Here is a 16863-nt window from a genome sequence, read left to right on the forward strand (position 1 = left end):
GGATTTTCCCACAGAACCATCTCAAGGGTTTACAGAGAACGGTGTGAAAAAAAGAAAATATTCAGTGAGTGGTAGTTCTCAGCGTGAAAATGTCATGTTGATGCCAGAGGTCAGAGGACAATGGTCAGACTACTTCAAGCTCATAGCAACAAAATAGTAACCTAAATAAACAGTTTTCATAGCCGAGGTATGATTGCACATATCAAATATTAGAGATGGGCTGCAGCAGCAGAAGACCACTCCTGTCAAATAAGAACAGGAAACTGAGGCTAATATTCACACAGGCTCACCATAACTGCACCTTTATTCAAGCACGTTTTTTCCAAGAGAAGATTGGGAAAAAAAAGTTTCCCAGTTTGGATTGGCAAAGGAATAAATCAAGGCATCTGAAGACGCTATGCCGAAGCCAGTTTTGAGACAAAGCATAAGAATTTCATTAATAAATACTCAGTAAATAAACAACTAACAAAGGCTACTGCAACTCTTAAAGAAATAGTGAAGAAATCAATGCACCACTTGAACTTCACATAAAAGTGTATGTGGTACCATCTGGTGGATATTTATATACTGCAACTAAATTACACACTCCCAGATTCCAAACAGCTCCGTGAGCCGACTGACATTAAACACAAATATGAATCATTTTGTGATCGATATACTCTTGCAATAAAAATTTATGAACCCCTTGGAAGGATTTAGCAGGATTTTTGTTTTGATTACTCATAAAAGAACGGTTGATCTTCATCTAAGCAAAAACTCACAAATGGTTTTAACTTTATAGGATAGGATAAGCTTTATTTGTCAGTTGCAGTTGCCTGCAGCTGAAATGACAGACCTAGTCGACCATACAGACAATACATACAATATACAAACTTACATTGGGGAGACAGGTCAGGCTAGGGAGCAAAAAAAGGGATAGACAGTGAGATATGTAACATATAGGGGCAAAGCTCAGGAGAAAAAAAAAAAGGGGGTTTCTGCCCATGATGACTTCCAACAAGGGAGTCATCATGAGGAGAAAACAGAAAACTCCATAGCACATAAAGAAGCACAGATATCATCACACTTTACGCCATGAAACACAGACAAGCAACATAAGGGCGGGGGTACGCCGATGTACACAGCGATCGCTGCAATTCCTCGCGCCTCCAGCTGAGCCGCTGTCTCCATCGGGGGAGGTAAGCATGGGAGGAGGCGTTGGATCCGGGGAAGGGAGTGTGGTGAGTGCATATCAGTATCAGTGTACATGTGTGCGTGCGTGTCGGGGTGTGTGTCCTGAGTTCAGCCTGAGAGTGTGTCCTTTCGCCTGTTAGGCAAAGATCAACAGTCCTACGCAGGTGGCCTTGAGGAAAAAGAGAGTCAGTTCGTTCTCATTATCATCTCTCCTGGAAGAATGTTGTTGTTCTCCTCGGCGTCAACTTTCAAGCAGCTGGCGCCGTCGGAGGTGGAGGTATAGCCGCATTAGAGATGGCGGTAACTGGTTTAGGTCGAACGAACTGCATTCATTTTACACTCGTTCTAATGTCCATCACAAGTCTCCAGGTGTATCTCTCTTTTAAGAGTCGTGAGCTCCTCGAAGATCTTTCCCATATTTCGTTCAGTAAGAACAGTCAGAGCACTCACCACTCTTCCCACAGTTTCGATCAGAGCGGCTAGCCTTGTGGGGTTTTGAACAGCAGTCACCGCTTTCTTCAATTTCCGATAAGCCTGGGCCAAGCCAGCTCCAAACAGCAAGAACCCTGTTATCATGGTTCCGAATAAGTAGATGTCTTCAATGTCCTCGATAGACAGTCCCGCCAGGCACACGACGCGCCACTTCTACCACCCATCCATCGTGTATCCAGCGGGGAACGTCCCTCCGGGACACTCGGGCTCTCCCGAACTCAGGCTTTTCATCAAGAATAGAGTGTCAATTGCATTAAGGACCAGTTGATCAAATCCATAGTTCTTCTTTAGTTTTAGAGAACAAGAGCGAGAATGAGAGGCTCTCTCAGGGTTAGAGTCAGACAAGACAAGACAAGTACATAGAAGCAGCAGCAGGGAAGATAAGAGAAGGAGAGGGTGAAAGATGAATCCGCCTCCTCCAAGAGCCAGAAGAGAAATTTATTCTTTGAAATGTCTTAAAGAAGCTGAGCAGTCAATCGATGATGACAATTCATTTTTGATCATTCCTCTCCAGAAAACGGTGTAACTTCAGTATTTCAGGTCAAGGCAGAAGATCTCAGCTGGCTTCAGGTCACTGGTCTCTGCCCGACCTCTGACCCTGAAGTAACAAGGCATTGCATGACATCCCCTCAGTCATCCTTCGTAGCTGGATTAAAGTTTTGATATTCATGTGCAGTGCTTGAGCTGAAATTAATAATTTTTCCCCTTGGTGACCAAAATACACACAAACGCAAATGATGCACTCTTGATATTTATTAAATATCTAAACTCCAAAAAGCTGACATATTGTGTTTTATTGTTTCTGTGATTTACTCTATAAACAAAGAGCGAGAAAAAAAAAGAGCAGTGTTTAAACTCAAAATATGACCCAACTACACATTAAGCAGTATTTAGACCTCAGGTAGAGTTCCTGTAGAAGGACAACATGTCATCCAGACTTTGAGGAGGGCCCTGGTGGAGTTGCTGGGTTTGGCTGTCACCTGCAGGTTGCGCCTGGCTCTGCACCTGAGGTGGATACTGGGGTGGATATTGATGTGGGAACGGTGGTGGAAATGGAGGAAGGAGGTGAGGTGGGCTTGCAAACTGAGGAGTAGGTGGAGGAGGAAATGGAGGATAAAATAGCGGGTGAGGGGGATACTGGGGATGAAAGGGGGGAGCCGACAGCGACGAGCTGTCTGAGGGCGGTGGCTGTGCAGACGGGGGAGGGTTTGGTTGAGGTTCAGGAGGTGAAGATGCAGTTTTAGACTGAGGTTGTGGTTCTGCTTTGCTCTCAGAGATTCCTCCTGGAGCTCTTGCCCACTTGAAGGACATGTTGGATTTATTCTCCTCATTTTTATACTTTCCTGGTTTCAGCCTCTTGTCATCTGCAAAGTATGCAGACGGAGGTGCAAATTCAGAATCCCGCTCCTCCCGACGCCGACTTTTCCACTCAGTAAACATGAACTCTGAAAGGAAACAAAGACAAAAGCTAATGTTAGGGAGGTTACATTCCAGAAAACAGAGGTGCCTTGATCCTTAAAACTCCACCTAAAAGTGACAAAGCCAATCTGTAAATCTATTATTGGATGGTGCTGAATTTATTAGAAGAACTAGCTAGGCTTTGATCCAAACAGCCAAGCAAATATGAATGGAATTTCCAGAGAACTGGCAGAAGGCAAATAAATAACTACTTCCATCCACTTGTGCTGTGCTAATAATAGAAGTTGGACACTTCAGGATGAACACCTGGTGGTAGTCATTTTTATAGTCAGAAGAGGCTGACTTTGGAGCACAGCTCAGTTGGAGTTATAGCTGTAGACTTGCCTTTCCCTGAAAGTAAAGGTGATTATCAGCCCTGGTTCAAAGAGCAAAGGAGCACTAACAAATTGCATAAAAGTGCAACAACATTTTTCATCAATAATGACCAAATACGCAAATGTGCAATTTTAGTTTAGTGTGAAAATGAGTCACCTCTGACATTTACTGGCACTTGACCTGACTTGCCTTCACCACCTGCTCATAGACTGCATTAAGTCAATAAAAGCTCTTACACAGTCATTATGAGTCCTGTTCATAATGCAGATCAAGGCAAAGGAAATACAAGCAACGAGCACTGTGGGGTCTGGCTCTTCTCTATGCATCAAATTTCATGAGGTGCTTGGCGTCACCATTGTTGGCTGAATGTGGGTGTGCAGAGGGCAGAGTATGAGGCTGACCACACATTTCCGCGTGGTCTATTATCTATAACAGGAACGCTGACTGCTGGTTTTTGGCACACAAATATTTTCAGCTTTTGTGCATTTGTACTTCTTTTAGCAGTTTTATAAATGAGACTCTCTGAAGTTTTCATCTGCAAACATAGTTGATCTGCTCTGTATTTGCAATAATTTCCACAAATTAAAAAAAAAATACACATCTCAACATTACTACAGCCTAAAGCAGTGTGAGCTCATCAAATGGAAAACCAAGTAGCCTTTTTATTGGAGTACTGTATATCATACTATAACTATCAGTTGGGGACTTGAACTTTGGGTTTTTCACACCACACATTTTGATTTGTTACAGAAGGACAAACAAGTGTTACTAATAATATCAATGATGTCTCTGTTTGAGTCAAGGGTCCCAGTTAAATCATGCCAGTGACCCAGCATGCATGACACAGAAACCGCTGTATCTAAATAATGAATTAACTTCATCATCTACAGAAAACATCCTATTTAACGTGTTATCTAGCTGAAACATACAGCACGTTTATTATATTCATAACATGAAAGTGTATTTTTTTTTTTAAATGAGACTTACCTTTGCCTCTGTCCCACTCTCTGACATGAGGAACTCCTGGTTTGGTGTCTCTCCTCTCCTGGATCTCCACTTCCACCTTCTTGAGTATGCTGACCTCTGGGCACTCCTCTGGTTGAGGGGAGGTCCCTGTTGTTTCAAATTCCTCTTCCTCTCCTGAAACCAAGAATTCATAACAGTTCCTTACTAGCATTCATGTGATCATTGAACTGAAGCCTGCAAACAAATTTTCTACACAAACAGCCGTGCAGAACCGAACCTTCATTCTCCTCTTCTTTCTCCTCTTCCTCTGTACCATCCAGCTTGGCCTTCTTCATCTTCCTCTGCCTTACCTTGGCTAGTCGAGCCTGTAGGATGGCCTGCTTCCTCTCCTTCAGTCGTTCTCTCTTTGTGCGCTGATCTGTAGTCTGCAGGACAGAACAGGTGGAATAAAACACTTATTAGATTATAAAGTAATAAATAATTCCTGATGGATCTAATTTAAATGACAATCACAATCTAAATATTTTTATTACATTATACATTTTCAGTGTTGTAAACAGTTAAATAATTCCTTTATTAATTCTCTCCGTTGTTATCAAATTATCTCTTTCTCTTGTATGTACAATTTTGCACTTCCTCACATAACAAGGCCTTCAATATGGGCCTGTGGTGCTTTTATCAATGTTTTTTTAATTCTTTATGCTGCTGCTATAACTCAGTCTGGGATGAATAGAATATCTATATGTCCATCCCTCTATCTGAAACCATAATGTTGTCCTGGACCGGCATTTTACATGTGTTTAATAGCTCACCTGATCTCTAAGCATGTCCAGAGTTTCTCTCTGTTTTTGCCGCTGCTCCTGATCCTGAGAGAATGCGTAGTACCCCACACCAAGGTCCCGAGCCTCTGAGATAAGAACAACAACAGTAAAAGAACAGTTTCAAACCTGCAAACCAAACTTCCTCTGTTTCAAAGTGTAGCGTAGCATAAAAAAAGACCTTATTTTCAGTCCATAAATTCTTTTGGTATATATTATTTGGCAAAGAATTCAGTGGCGATTAAGCAAAACCCACAAAGATCTAACTTCAAACTCTCAAGATCATCATTAACTCTGTAGCCAACTATGAGGGAAGATGACACAGGCTCAATACTAATCTGTACCCACAAACAAATCGCCTTGTGGCTGACTGAGTGAAAGACAATGTAAGGGCTCAAAGCTCTTTGCTGTGACACTAACCTTGTTGTCTGATATCCTCATAGTGAATCGGTCCAACAGGCCTTTTCATTGCCTCCTCTTCCTCCCTCTCCCACTCCTGCCTCTGCAGCTCTCGTCGCATGTCTTCTGAGAGTAATGTCTTGTCTGATGAAGCTTTTCTACAGGGAGCAGGCATATCCAAAAGAGTTTCAAATATTTCATTAACATCCTTGAAGAAAAAAAAAAAAATCACACAAATCTCTAAAAAAAAAAATTACAATACATAAATAATTACCCTTTCCCTTGAAGGTCTTGGTCCATTTTCTTAAAGTCTGGCAGGTCTTTCTTCATGCACCGCCGAGATCGTCCCAAAGCATCCACAAAGTCCACCCTGCAGAGAAAAAAAATAGTTTGTTTTTTTTTTTTTTTTAAATATTGTGACAAATAACACAAGCCCATTTGTTTATCTGTAATGTCAAAAAGCAGTGATAGAGTCTGATCACTCCTTCTATATTTGCATATAGTGGCTGATACAACCTTTGTGGCTTCTCAATCATCCAGTTCATGGTAGTCTAGAAAACTTAAAAAAGAAAAAAAGGCAACTGAACTAAGTTTGTGAAGACGTCATAGCTCTTATACAAGAGGCTTCTTCTGTTCTAAAAACAAAAGGTGGCAAGCCCCAGGTGCTTCTACAAACATTTGTGAAAGAATGGGTTGCTCTTAGGAGCTCCTTACCACCTGTGCAACAGGTTCAATTGTGAAATTTACTCGCTACTAAATATTCAACACTCAGATGTTACTGGTATTATAACAAAATGGAACTAACTGTGAACAGCAGCAGCTCAGCCATGAAGGGGTAGACCATGTAAATTCACAGAGCAGGGTCAGCGGCTGCTGAGGTGTACATTGTGCAGAGGTCGTCAACTTTCTGCAGAGTCAATCGCTACAGACCTCCAAACTTCATGTGGCCTTCAGATTAGCTCAAGAACAGTGGGTAGCCAGCATAATGGAATGAGTTTCTATGGCCGAGCAGCTGCCACTGGATTCTACAGCAGTGGTTTCGGCTTCTTGGTTCCAGTGAAAGGAACTCTTAATGCTTCTGCATACTGAGAAATTTTTGACAATTTCATTCTTTCAACATTGTGGAAACAGTTTGGAGATCGGCCCTTCCTGTTCCAACATGACTGAGCACCAGTGCACAAAGCAAGGTCCATAAAGACTTGGATGAGCAAGTTTGGGGTGGAAGAATTTGACTGGCCTGCACAGAATCCTGACCACTGCTGAATTAGAGTGCCGACTATGAGCCAGGCCTTCGCATCAAACATTACTGTCTGACCTTACAAATGTGCTTCTAAAAGAATGGTCAAAAATTCCCATAAACTCACTCCTAAACCTGTGGAAAGCTGAAAGAGATGAAGCTAAGCGTGGGCCAGTATTATCTTAAACCCTATGGATTAAGAAAGGAATGTCACTCAAGACAGACAAGCGAATATTTTTGGCAATATAATGTATTAGCAAATACTGGAAAACATATAAGCCTAATATTTATATATTATATGGTGCCAGCACAAGTTGAATATTGATGAATGCAATCAATGTGAAGTTACCATTCTTCGTCCGGGTTCTCAGGAGGAGGGACGGGTGATGAGCTGAGTTGTTCCTCGTCCTCTTTCTCCTTCTGGGCAAGTGTTTCTCTCTTTTTGTCAATAATCTTCTGGGTGAAGTCAACAAGGAACAGCCCTTCCGTCTCTTCATCTGATGAGTTACACAACAAGGTAAATACAAAGTATGCCCACTTTGACGCTGTTGTAGCAGACATAAGGCACAAACAGTTCACCAACCAGGAAAGTCTCCTTTAGTCATCTGTTCGTAGAGTCTCGCCTTCTCCTCCAACTTACGCCTGTTGTGAGAGTAAAAAAAAGGCGTGAGAGGTTTTGGTCACCCAACTGTTATACAGAAAAACTTCAGCAGTACTGAACTCACCTTGCTGTATCGATGGTGCTTCGCTCCTCTTCCAGCTGCTCTGCATCTTTAGCAGCTCTTGCTGAAACACCCGCATTTTGTTTACTCCAGATGTTGGGCTTCTGCAGAGGAACATGTGGAGAGGAAAATTAGAAACGTGAGTCCGTCATTGCACACCATTATAAAAAAACGTTCTGAAATCACTCGTGCTGTACCTTATCTTTTGATTTTGCTTTGAATCCTGCTCCAGAAGTTTCTTGTCCAAGTTTCTCCCGTTTGAACTGCTCCTGTTTCCTGTACAGCTCAGCTTTAAGGTCCACTAGCTGCACGAAATAAAACCGAAATTTAAGATTTAGCTGTTTATTCTCTAAAGAAAAAAAAACTAACAAACGTTATGTATTTCTTCTAAATACAGTCCATGCTCGTTTTATGTGCTGCTAGCAACCCTGAGAGTAAGTTAGCTATGTTTATCCGTATAATTAAGCTTAAGCATCTGCAGTTTCTGTCAAACAAATATTTGAAGAGCTGCCTGTACATTCAACTCACCGATGAAGCAGTCACGTCTAAAGGTTTCTTCTTTTTATCCATTTTTTCCCTACACCTCAACCTCCAGTTTGTTGCTGTTAGCAATCCGACTTCTTCGTTGGTGTTTCTGTTGCTACCAAACTGTCGCTTTACAGCCAACTAGTGGCGTCTTTCCTACACTGCACGCATTTCCGCTTCAAACGTTCAGTCTTTCACCTTTTTTGTTAAAAAGTAACTATAAACTAAAATAAAATGAGCTGACTATTGTCTAGTCTAGATAAAGGAAAACAGATTTTATAAGGAAGAAAAAAAAAGTCGTGCAGGAGGGAGTCTCTGTAGTTTTCTTTTTCTTTTCTTTTTTGCTTTATTGGTGATTATATGCATTTATGTGCGAGATAGTTATGAAAATTGCTTTAATTGCAACAGGGCTATTGGCATTAATCCAAGGTTTAGAATCCAACACAATTTCAACATGTTTAGGAGGACAAAAGTGTCTGCACCTTTGTTGGGTAGAAGCTTTTTTGGATAAACTTACCATTTCCTCAATGAAAATTAAACACATCCCAAAAGTGTTTGAGGGATTTGTTTTTGAAATTGAGAGTTTTCATCAAAAGATGGGTACAGTGTGTTCATTAAGGGATGGACCTGGTCAGCAACAATACTCAGGTAAGCTGTGGAAATTAAAGGATGATCAGTTGGTATTGAGGGGGGAAAGCGTACACCAAAAATGTCCCCTGCAGACTGATCTGCTGCTATGAGACAGGATGGATACATGCTTTCAGACTTTTTATTTCCTGAACATCTTAATGTCACAGCCTCATTTTCCTATTCTGAGAAACCGAGTGCGGTCTTCTGTTGCTGTAGCCCATCTGCTTCAAAATTCAATGTGCTGCAAATTCAGAGATGCTCTTCTGTGCACATTGGCTGTAACGAGGGACCGAGTTACTGCTTGACTACCAGTCAATGAATATTTTCTCTTTTTTCAGACCTTTCTCTGTAAACCCTATAGATGGTTGTGAAATACTCCGGCCAGGCCATCTGGTGCCAACAACCATGCCACACTCAAAGTCACTTAAATCACCTTTCTTCCTCATTCTGATCTTCCATTTGAACTTCAGCAAGTCGTCTAGATCATGTCTACATGGGTAAATGTATTGAGTTGAGGCTGATTAGATAATTGTGCTGAGTAACTGGACACCTGTACCTAACAAAGTATTGAGTAACCATATGATAGGTGTGATGCCTAAATAAGAAAAATATTAAATACAGATTAATTTCCTAAATCAAAGAAATGTAATTACACTTCTTGGAGTAGCTGTCTGACCAATGCAAGTTTTTCCATTTCATATAAACTGTCCTTCATACTGTGTCTTATGCATGATGCTTGAGGCTTTGTGTATTTTGTCAATTAGTAGGCTGTTGATTTAAAAACTAAAAACCATTTTTGAACCATCACAGTTCGACTGAAAGCACAATTACACAACACAAACATGTAAATGTGAGTGAAAATCCTTGTAAATCAAATGCCACATGGCTGTGTCAATATCCGCTCCAGTTACTTCGGTTTATTTGTTTATTTCAGAGATATTAAAGTAGCATTCATTCCAGCTGAGCACTGATGTAATGATAACACTATGCTGATATAAATGTAAGTGTCCTGTCTAATCAAACATTAGATGATTGCTAACTTTATTACAGCTCTTGCCTGAGAGTCAGTGCTGCTGTAGAAGTCTGTGACTGCAATACTATTCTGTCCATAGCCCACTGATAAGATGTCCATCTGACCTCATATCAGATCACAACACAGAAATGCCCACTTTGCTATCAGATTAAACATTTGAGCAGTGTTATGTTACCAAGATATGATCACACAACATCCTGTTACCGTTGTGTTCAGTGTTTTTTTTTTTTAAACCAGCATGAAGGAGGATGAAAGGTATATAATGGTACGAAGACGGACAGAAAACAAAGAAAGTTAGATCCATATCAGAATCAGGTGAAAAGCATCAGAGCTGATTTTTAACAGACAACATCATCATACTGTGTGCAGCAGATCCAGCAGTGGAGACGGTTTTCTTCAACCATGCTTCTGAAAAGAAACACCTGCCTGTTGGCTTTTCTCTTGTGTTCCTTGACCTTGTGGTGCAAGTCAACCAGTGCGGGCTCAAGCTTCCTCAGCCCATCACAGAAACCTCAGGTGAGATACTGTCTGTCCTAATTAATCTTTTTTTTTTAAACTACATTTTTATCAAATCTTTATGAAAACTTCACTCAGTTTTGGTTTCTTTTTAACGCTTGTAATACCCTATAAATATTTCATTTATGTTTTTTGTTTTCAGCCTTTGAGTTTAAACCTATTATCACCCATCATAACCACCAAAGCTTTATTAAGATGGACTAAAAATTAAAACTCTACCAGCTATTTAGACTGTGAATTCACCAACCAACCAGTGACATTATTCTACACTGTACCTCACCCATGCCATTTGAATTAGGGAGGTTTTCTTATGTTAGTTAAACCTCTTAAGTGGAAATTATTTCATAACAATGATGAGATGTCGTTTTTAAATCACAGAACAAAGTGAAGTCCTCCAGAATCGGTCGCCAAGCCATGGAGGAGCCAAATCAAACCAATGAGGACAAAACCATGACAGTGAGTTGGGGAAAAATACAAAACAAATACAGCCCATCTCCCAGCAGTCAATCCTGCAGCTTTGTGTTTTTTTCTCTTCTGACCAGATAAGTGCGCCCTTTGAAATTGGCGTCACTTTGAGAGCAGAAGACTTGGCGGACTACATTGTAGAGCTGCAGGAGGTTGTGCAACGCCTGCTGGGAAACACAGAATCAGCAGGTTGTCCCTTCTTTCTGGTTTATACATTTAAAAAAGTGTTTCCTTTAAATATTACAATATATATATATATCTATATATATTCCTTTTCCCCAGAGAGACCATCTCCTCGTTGAAGATCAGAGACTGTGTCAGTGTTTTCCATAATCAGCTTTAGTTATCTAAGTTATTAGACTGTGGTTAAATAACATGAAATACAAGATAAATGAATGATGCCTAATACATTAAAATGCTTACCATGTGACCCTGTGTGTAAAATGGAACACATCAATCAGCCAAATAGCATTTCCTGGAGATTTCAGCCTCAAAGATTATGTTCATCATCAAGGGGTTGGTTCAGCTGTCATTATGAATTTCCCGTGGTGCAGCTGTAGGAAAAATGTCTCCCAAACACCCAAATGTTTAACTCACACTCTGACATTTTGCATTCATTATTAAAACTCCTGTGTCGGCAGAGAAATACGATCTAATGTTAGTCAACCTGTAAAAAATGATACCCTGTATAGATCACTACAGCACACACTGTACCATCTGTCTCTTTAGTATTTGGGTATGCCTTATACAATAAAGCATCAATCAACCTTTTGTCTCACTGTATTATATTTAATGAGTCTTTAAATCAGAAGGTCTGTGATGCAACAGCTCATCCGGTTCATGAGTCACAGGTTACCTGATGGGTGCATAACAAAGTAAGTTTTCTTGGTGGTAATTAGCTGTACTGCAAAAACTAAAAATTAAAATCCACTGAGAAGTCAAGGAACCCCACAAACAGTTGTCCATCCATTTTCCGCCACTCACCCTGGGCTGGGCTGGCCGTGGGGAGGGCAGCAGCCTAAGCAGAGAAGCCCAGACTTCTCCCCAGCGCAGCTCGGGGAACATCAAGACATTCCCAGGCCAGTCGAGAGATATAATCGACTGGCCTGGGAATGTCTTTTAGCATGCAAAATTTATTAATAAGAATGTTTCGTTAACGACTTTGCTAAATAACCTGAACTGAATATTGTTGAATACATCAGGGAGAATAAAGTGTAAGCCTTGTGCATAAACATTATGCTTGACTTTGAGTACGATTTGGGTGAAGACCCATTAGGTGACCACTGTGTGCCAGTTTGATTAAATTCTGACCCTCATGATATCATGGATTATGAATGTCTCACCACGTGAACTTTGGTTGTATGAGCTAAAAATATTAAAGAGAAACAGATGCTTAGGATGCAAACACTTGAGTAAAGACTTAACTGGTACCTTTAAAGCTATAATCAAAAGTCTAAATGTTTTACAAAACACAAAATGACCATGTTTTTTTAAAAAAAAAAAAGGAAAAAAAAGGAAGAAGGATGTTGAAGAACATCTTGTCCAAACCTCAGTGAGAGTTTACTCTGACCTTTTTAAAGGCTCTATAATAAGAAATGTGCTAAAAAACTGGCAGGATGAACACATATCTGTTCACTCTCGATATTGTTTCTTTATTTCACACACTAACCTTTACGCAGATAATGGTTTTCAAGATTTAAAAAAAGAAAAAGAAAAAAGAGCACTCAGACAAATGTGTGTGACGAGCAGGGCGTCATTAAAGTGGAGTAATGGACCGCTCCCGCAGGCCCTCTCCTTTCCTCAATGCAGAATCGGCTTTGTTCAGTGTACACGTTTGCTCCACTGTAAAAGACTATGCTTTCCTGTCTCCGTGCGCTCCTCCATCAGCACCAGTGTTCGCACTGATGACTAATTTAACAAAACATGTCTCAGAGAAAAAAGAAGCACTATTATAAAGACTTTTAATGCATCTCTACTGCATCACACCAAGGCAGCCAAACGTCCAGCAAACCAAACAAGCGAGCAATGTAAAACTACAGAAACACACAAAAAAGAAAAACACAAACTGCTTAGAAATTAATCTGTAATAACAATGGCATAAAAGAAATATTCAGATAAACAATTATACACTTGGATCTCTGTTAGACAAGAGATATTTTCATTCCAATCAGGCTTGTCTCCTTTTTCTCTTTCAGGTTGTTTAAAATGAGATGTCTTCTCCACACGTCAACATCCATATATGGAGAATTGACAAATATAAAACAAAAACAGGAAACGTCTCTCTTCTTTCTTGCCAGTTTGCAGCGTTTTCTCTGAAGGTCATATACCATACAGCTGTGTGGTGTTGTTTCGGATGGTGTCAAGGACAGTGGCCATGTCTTCCCCCTTCAGTAGGCTCAGCTCCCGCAGAGTATGGATGCCCATTCCAGGATGGGAAAACTGGCAGACACCTTTCCCAACCTGTTAAAGAGTATGACATTCAAAAAGGTCAACATGGAGTCTCATAATAATTAATACCTCGAATATAACAACACGGATATTTGCTTTAAATTCTGATAGTAGTTTTAGACTCAATAGAAATAGAAATATGTGCCCAGTTTCACTCCACTCTTGGAGTGAAAAGTTTAGTTTCAGATCAACAAGAGATCAAGCAGTCAAAGAACACAAGAGACAGGCCAACAGGCAGGTGTTTCTTTTCAGAAGCATGGTGGAATAAAAACGTCTCCACTGCTGGATCTGCTGCACACAGTATGATGATGTTGTCTGTTAAAAATCAGCTCTGATGCTTTACATCTGATTCTGATATAGATCTAACTTTCTTTGTTTTCCCAAGACTGTCGTCATACCATTATATACCTTTCATCCTCCTTTATGCTGGTTTAACAACAAAACAAAACAAAACAAAACAAAACAAAAAAACCACTGAACATAACGGTAACAGGATCTTTTGTGATCATATCTTGGTAACATAAGACTGTTCAAATGTTTAATCTGATAGCAAAGTGGGCATTTCTGTGTTGTGATCTGAGACCAAACTCTCTGAGAACTGACCACTTGTTGAGTCTGTGCCACAAAGAATTAAAGATCCTCTGAAGGCAAAAGCAGATTTAACCAGTACTAGCATGGCGTACCTAATAAACTGTATGACATACCTCTAGTTTGTTCAATAATACATTTCTAATATTTTGCAATTAAAAAAAATGGCAGAAACCTTTTCTTTCATTAATGACACAAGATGTGTGTTTTGGATTTCCCGAGCCTCTATCTACACATACCTGTCTTGGCAGGAAATATGGCGCATCTGTCTCCAACACAATGCGATTCAGAGGGATCTGGGAAACGGCATTTCGGACCTCTGTAGCCCTCAAGTAGGTGATTAGGGCTGTGAATCCCACATACAAATTGGGGAATTCTGCCAGGAAGGGCTCAATCACTGGATAACTGTTTGTAAAACAGTGCCTGGAAAGCACAACGTAATTCAAATTAAAATTCTGATTAAAGGCACTAAGATTTAAACTCCAAAGGTCTTTAGAGTTTAAAAATCCTCAGGTTGTCAGTTCTGATGTGGAAATGAGCAGAACAGCTGTTGTGTTTCAGACATATTAAATAATTCAAATTGACTTTGACAGTTTTCTGTTCTTCTTCATCACCATTGAAAAATAACAACTATTACGAGACAATTACCAAAAGGCTAGTCAAAAATAAAGTGCAAGCCTTTATCTTATTTCTCTAAACTGAAACATTTTAATTTCTTTAAAAAAAATAAGCAAATAATTTTAAGAAGAAGCTATAAAAAGAAAAACTGAGTTTAAAGGGTTTTACTCCACACACAACACACCTGTGAATTTTGTACTCCCTGGGAACACACTTCTTCATGATTTTCAGCAGGTCGTCATCTGCATCCCTGCAGTGGATCACCAGAGGTTTCTGCATGGCCACGGCCAAACGCAGCTGACGCTCAAACACCTTCACAGAGAAGCACAGAAACAAAACAAAGACCACGACATTCTTATTTTCAATATCCAGGCATACGCTGCTTAAGAAAAACTGAGTCTCAAATTAGAAAATCCATTTCAGATTTTACCTTACCTCTTTCTGCGTTGAGGTGTCAGTAGAGTTTTTGTAGGAGTAGTCCAGGCCCATCTCACCAAAGGCCACGGCTTTTGGATGCCTCATCGCCGTCAGTATATTGCGCTCTTGAATACTCGAGTAGTTTTTGGCAAAATGCGGGTGGCACCCAAATGCCCCCCATACCATGTCTTCAGCCAGCAGACCTTCCCACAGCGCCTCTTTCACCATGATATCTGGGTTGCAGAAGTTTGTAATACAGCCTTGAAACTCTCCAGTGAAGCTACTCTGGTACAGCCTTCGAAAGCTGCTGAACGTCCCGCAGAAGCCAAGTTTTCCATAGAGCATGTCCAGATGGCAATGCGTGTCTATGAAGCCAGCTTCACTGCTCGAGCAGGGGTAGCTGGTCCATAAAGGTTCAGCCCCCAAGGACAGTCTTCTAGGAGTCCAAGTATGAGATGAGGAGTAACCAGGGTAACGCATGCGGAAAACACCGTCCGACTGCCTGCGTGAGGCTGTGGGGTCGAAGCACAGCTTTGACGCTCCCATATTTGAGTGTCGGGGCAGAGCAAAGGGATCCGATGAACGTCCCCTAATGATGGATGAGCAAATGTTGTCAGCCTCAACTGTGGATGCATTTAAAACGCTCACGTGCGGTGAGTGGGGCTGCTTCAGTGAGACAAAAACTTTCCTCTGTGGTGATGAGAAAGGCACCTCCATGTCTTTAGCAGCTGCCTCGAGGGTCCCAGTGGTTTCATTAGAGGGTGTAAACGTAAAAGTGGGAGTTACACCTCCCTCACTATCGACTAAAGTTTGATGTTGATCACAGCTCTGGTCAGATGAGAAACAAGATGAAGAATCTGGTATGTACTCTAGTGAAGGGAGGGCGGAGGCATGGTCCTCAGCTTCCAGTCCATTGTCTGGAGGAAATGGTCTGTCTTGGAAGGTCTTCTCCAGAGAAACAGAGTCCTCACTAACAAACATCCTGGGCAAATCCTCTCCTTCAACCACAAAACGCTGAAAAACAAAATCTTGATTCAGAGCCATGATAATTTTAGGGTATGATTTAAAAGCATTTTAAAATAAAAACTGAAGCTGCTTTAGAATTCAAAACAATCAATAACAACTAATGCACAACTAAAACATAACAAGAAGAAATGCTATATTACTTTTATTACGAGTTGTAGTTGCTTACCCTTCCATCTGTCTTTGGCTCTGAAGCATCACCTTTGATGTCCGAGTCTTCCAACACCTGAAGGGTGGGCCACTGATCTCCTTTGCTACCGCCTCGGTCCTCAGGTGCAGTGTCATACTGGCTCCAGGAGCTGTTAATATCCACAACGGTTGTCTCAAGGTAGGCTGGACTGGGAAGTTCAGTCTGCAGAGGTGAAGACAAGCTGTTCGTGTCAGTTCTGATGATATTAGTAGTGCTGCACGTTGTTTTTGTGTTTCCAAGGGCTGCCATCAGTGCCTTCCTGCAGATAGCCTTTAATCCCTCCTCAGGTGTCCTCGCTTTCTTCTTCAAGATAAAAGAGTGGGATGGAGGTGGTGAAGCTTTCTGGATGTTTTTGGACTCTAGCTGTGCGGCTGAGGTGTTCATAGGTTTGTCCTGTGCCAAATTAACCACAAACAAATAATGTATTCACTGGAACCTTGCAACTTGCGAGACTCAAGATAGATTCAAAATATTCAATCTAAAATTATAATCCAATGGCAAAGGTTTACCTTCAAAGTTTTAAATGTTTCACTGTTTTTTCTGGATAGCTTCCGCAGCTTAAGTTTGCCTACAGAGGGCAGACTTTCAGAGAGCATCTCGGCTTTTCTCTTGGGAGTATCCAGACTCAGTGCTCCAAGCCGTGCAGATCCTGGAGAATCACTGCGGGGCAAAGTTTCTGAATCTTCATTTTGCGTTATGGTCCGGCAAGGCGGTGTGACTGAGTCAGCGTTTCCACCCTGATGATGTGCTGGTGAAGTGACTGTAGTTCGGAGCCAGCTGAAGGCCACCTTCTTTCTTCTGCTGTCCAT

At 41.0% G+C, this 16863-nt stretch overlaps 3 protein-coding genes across 3 annotated transcripts; 1 reads left to right on the forward strand and 2 right to left on the reverse strand.

The window, feature by feature from the left end:
* Positions 1-787: 787 nt before the first annotated feature.
* Positions 788-8232, reverse strand: ccdc174 (coiled-coil domain containing 174). Its single transcript, XM_063473064.1, has 11 exons — positions 8130-8232; positions 7799-7906; positions 7605-7705; positions 7463-7521; positions 7229-7376; positions 5917-6012; positions 5664-5800; positions 5238-5332; positions 4703-4850; positions 4447-4599; positions 788-3110 (listed from the first exon to the last, which is right to left on the reverse strand). Exons 1-11 carry the CDS (start codon positions 8169-8171, stop codon positions 2563-2565), a joined length of 1635 nt encoding a protein of 544 aa, XP_063329134.1. The 5' UTR covers positions 8172-8232; the 3' UTR covers positions 788-2562.
* A 1959-nt stretch (positions 8233-10191) lies between these two features.
* Positions 10192-11072, forward strand: ghrl (ghrelin/obestatin prepropeptide). Its single transcript, XM_063473065.1, has 4 exons — positions 10192-10305; positions 10684-10761; positions 10848-10959; positions 11053-11072. Exons 1-4 carry the CDS (start codon positions 10192-10194, stop codon positions 11070-11072), a joined length of 324 nt encoding a protein of 107 aa, XP_063329135.1.
* Positions 11073-13030: 1958 nt separating this feature from the next.
* tatdn2 (TatD DNase domain containing 2) lies at positions 13031-16863 on the reverse strand. Its single transcript, XM_063474978.1, has 6 exons — positions 16564-16863; positions 16034-16447; positions 14860-15855; positions 14609-14736; positions 14046-14229; positions 13031-13230 (listed from the first exon to the last, which is right to left on the reverse strand). Exons 1-6 carry the CDS (start codon positions 16861-16863, stop codon positions 13090-13092), a joined length of 2163 nt encoding a protein of 720 aa, XP_063331048.1. The 3' UTR covers positions 13031-13089.

This window comes from Pelmatolapia mariae, linkage group LG5 (genome assembly GCF_036321145.2).
Source record: "Pelmatolapia mariae isolate MD_Pm_ZW linkage group LG5, Pm_UMD_F_2, whole genome shotgun sequence".
In the NCBI taxonomy this organism is placed as follows: Eukaryota; Metazoa; Chordata; class Actinopteri; order Cichliformes; family Cichlidae; genus Pelmatolapia; species Pelmatolapia mariae.

Coding starts and splice junctions, on each gene's coding strand:
- ccdc174 (XM_063473064.1), bottom strand. CDS start 8,171: ATGGATAAAAAGAAGAAACCTTTAGACGTGACTGCTTCATCG. Junction 5,801..5,916: donor CAAGACCTTCAAGGGAAAGG/GTAATTATTTAT, acceptor TGCTCCCTGTAG/AAAAGCTTCATCAGACAAGA. Junction 4,851..5,237: donor TGGACATGCTTAGAGATCAG/GTGAGCTATTAA, acceptor TCTGTCCTGCAG/ACTACAGATCAGCGCACAAA.
- ghrl (XM_063473065.1), top strand. CDS start 10,192: ATGCTTCTGAAAAGAAACACCTGCCTGTTGGCTTTTCTCTTGTGTTCC. Junction 10,306..10,683: donor GCCCATCACAGAAACCTCAG/GTGAGATACTGT, acceptor TTTAAATCACAG/AACAAAGTGAAGTCCTCCAG. Junction 10,762..10,847: donor ATGAGGACAAAACCATGACA/GTGAGTTGGGGA, acceptor TCTTCTGACCAG/ATAAGTGCGCCCTTTGAAAT.
- tatdn2 (XM_063474978.1), bottom strand. CDS start 16,863: ATGGACAGCAGAAGAAAGAAGGTGGCCTTCAGCTGGCTCCGAACTACA. Junction 16,448..16,563: donor AAACATTTAAAACTTTGAAG/GTAAACCTTTGC, acceptor AATTTGGCACAG/GACAAACCTATGAACACCTC. Junction 15,856..16,033: donor AGCCAAAGACAGATGGAAGG/GTAAGCAACTAC, acceptor TTTGTTTTTCAG/CGTTTTGTGGTTGAAGGAGA.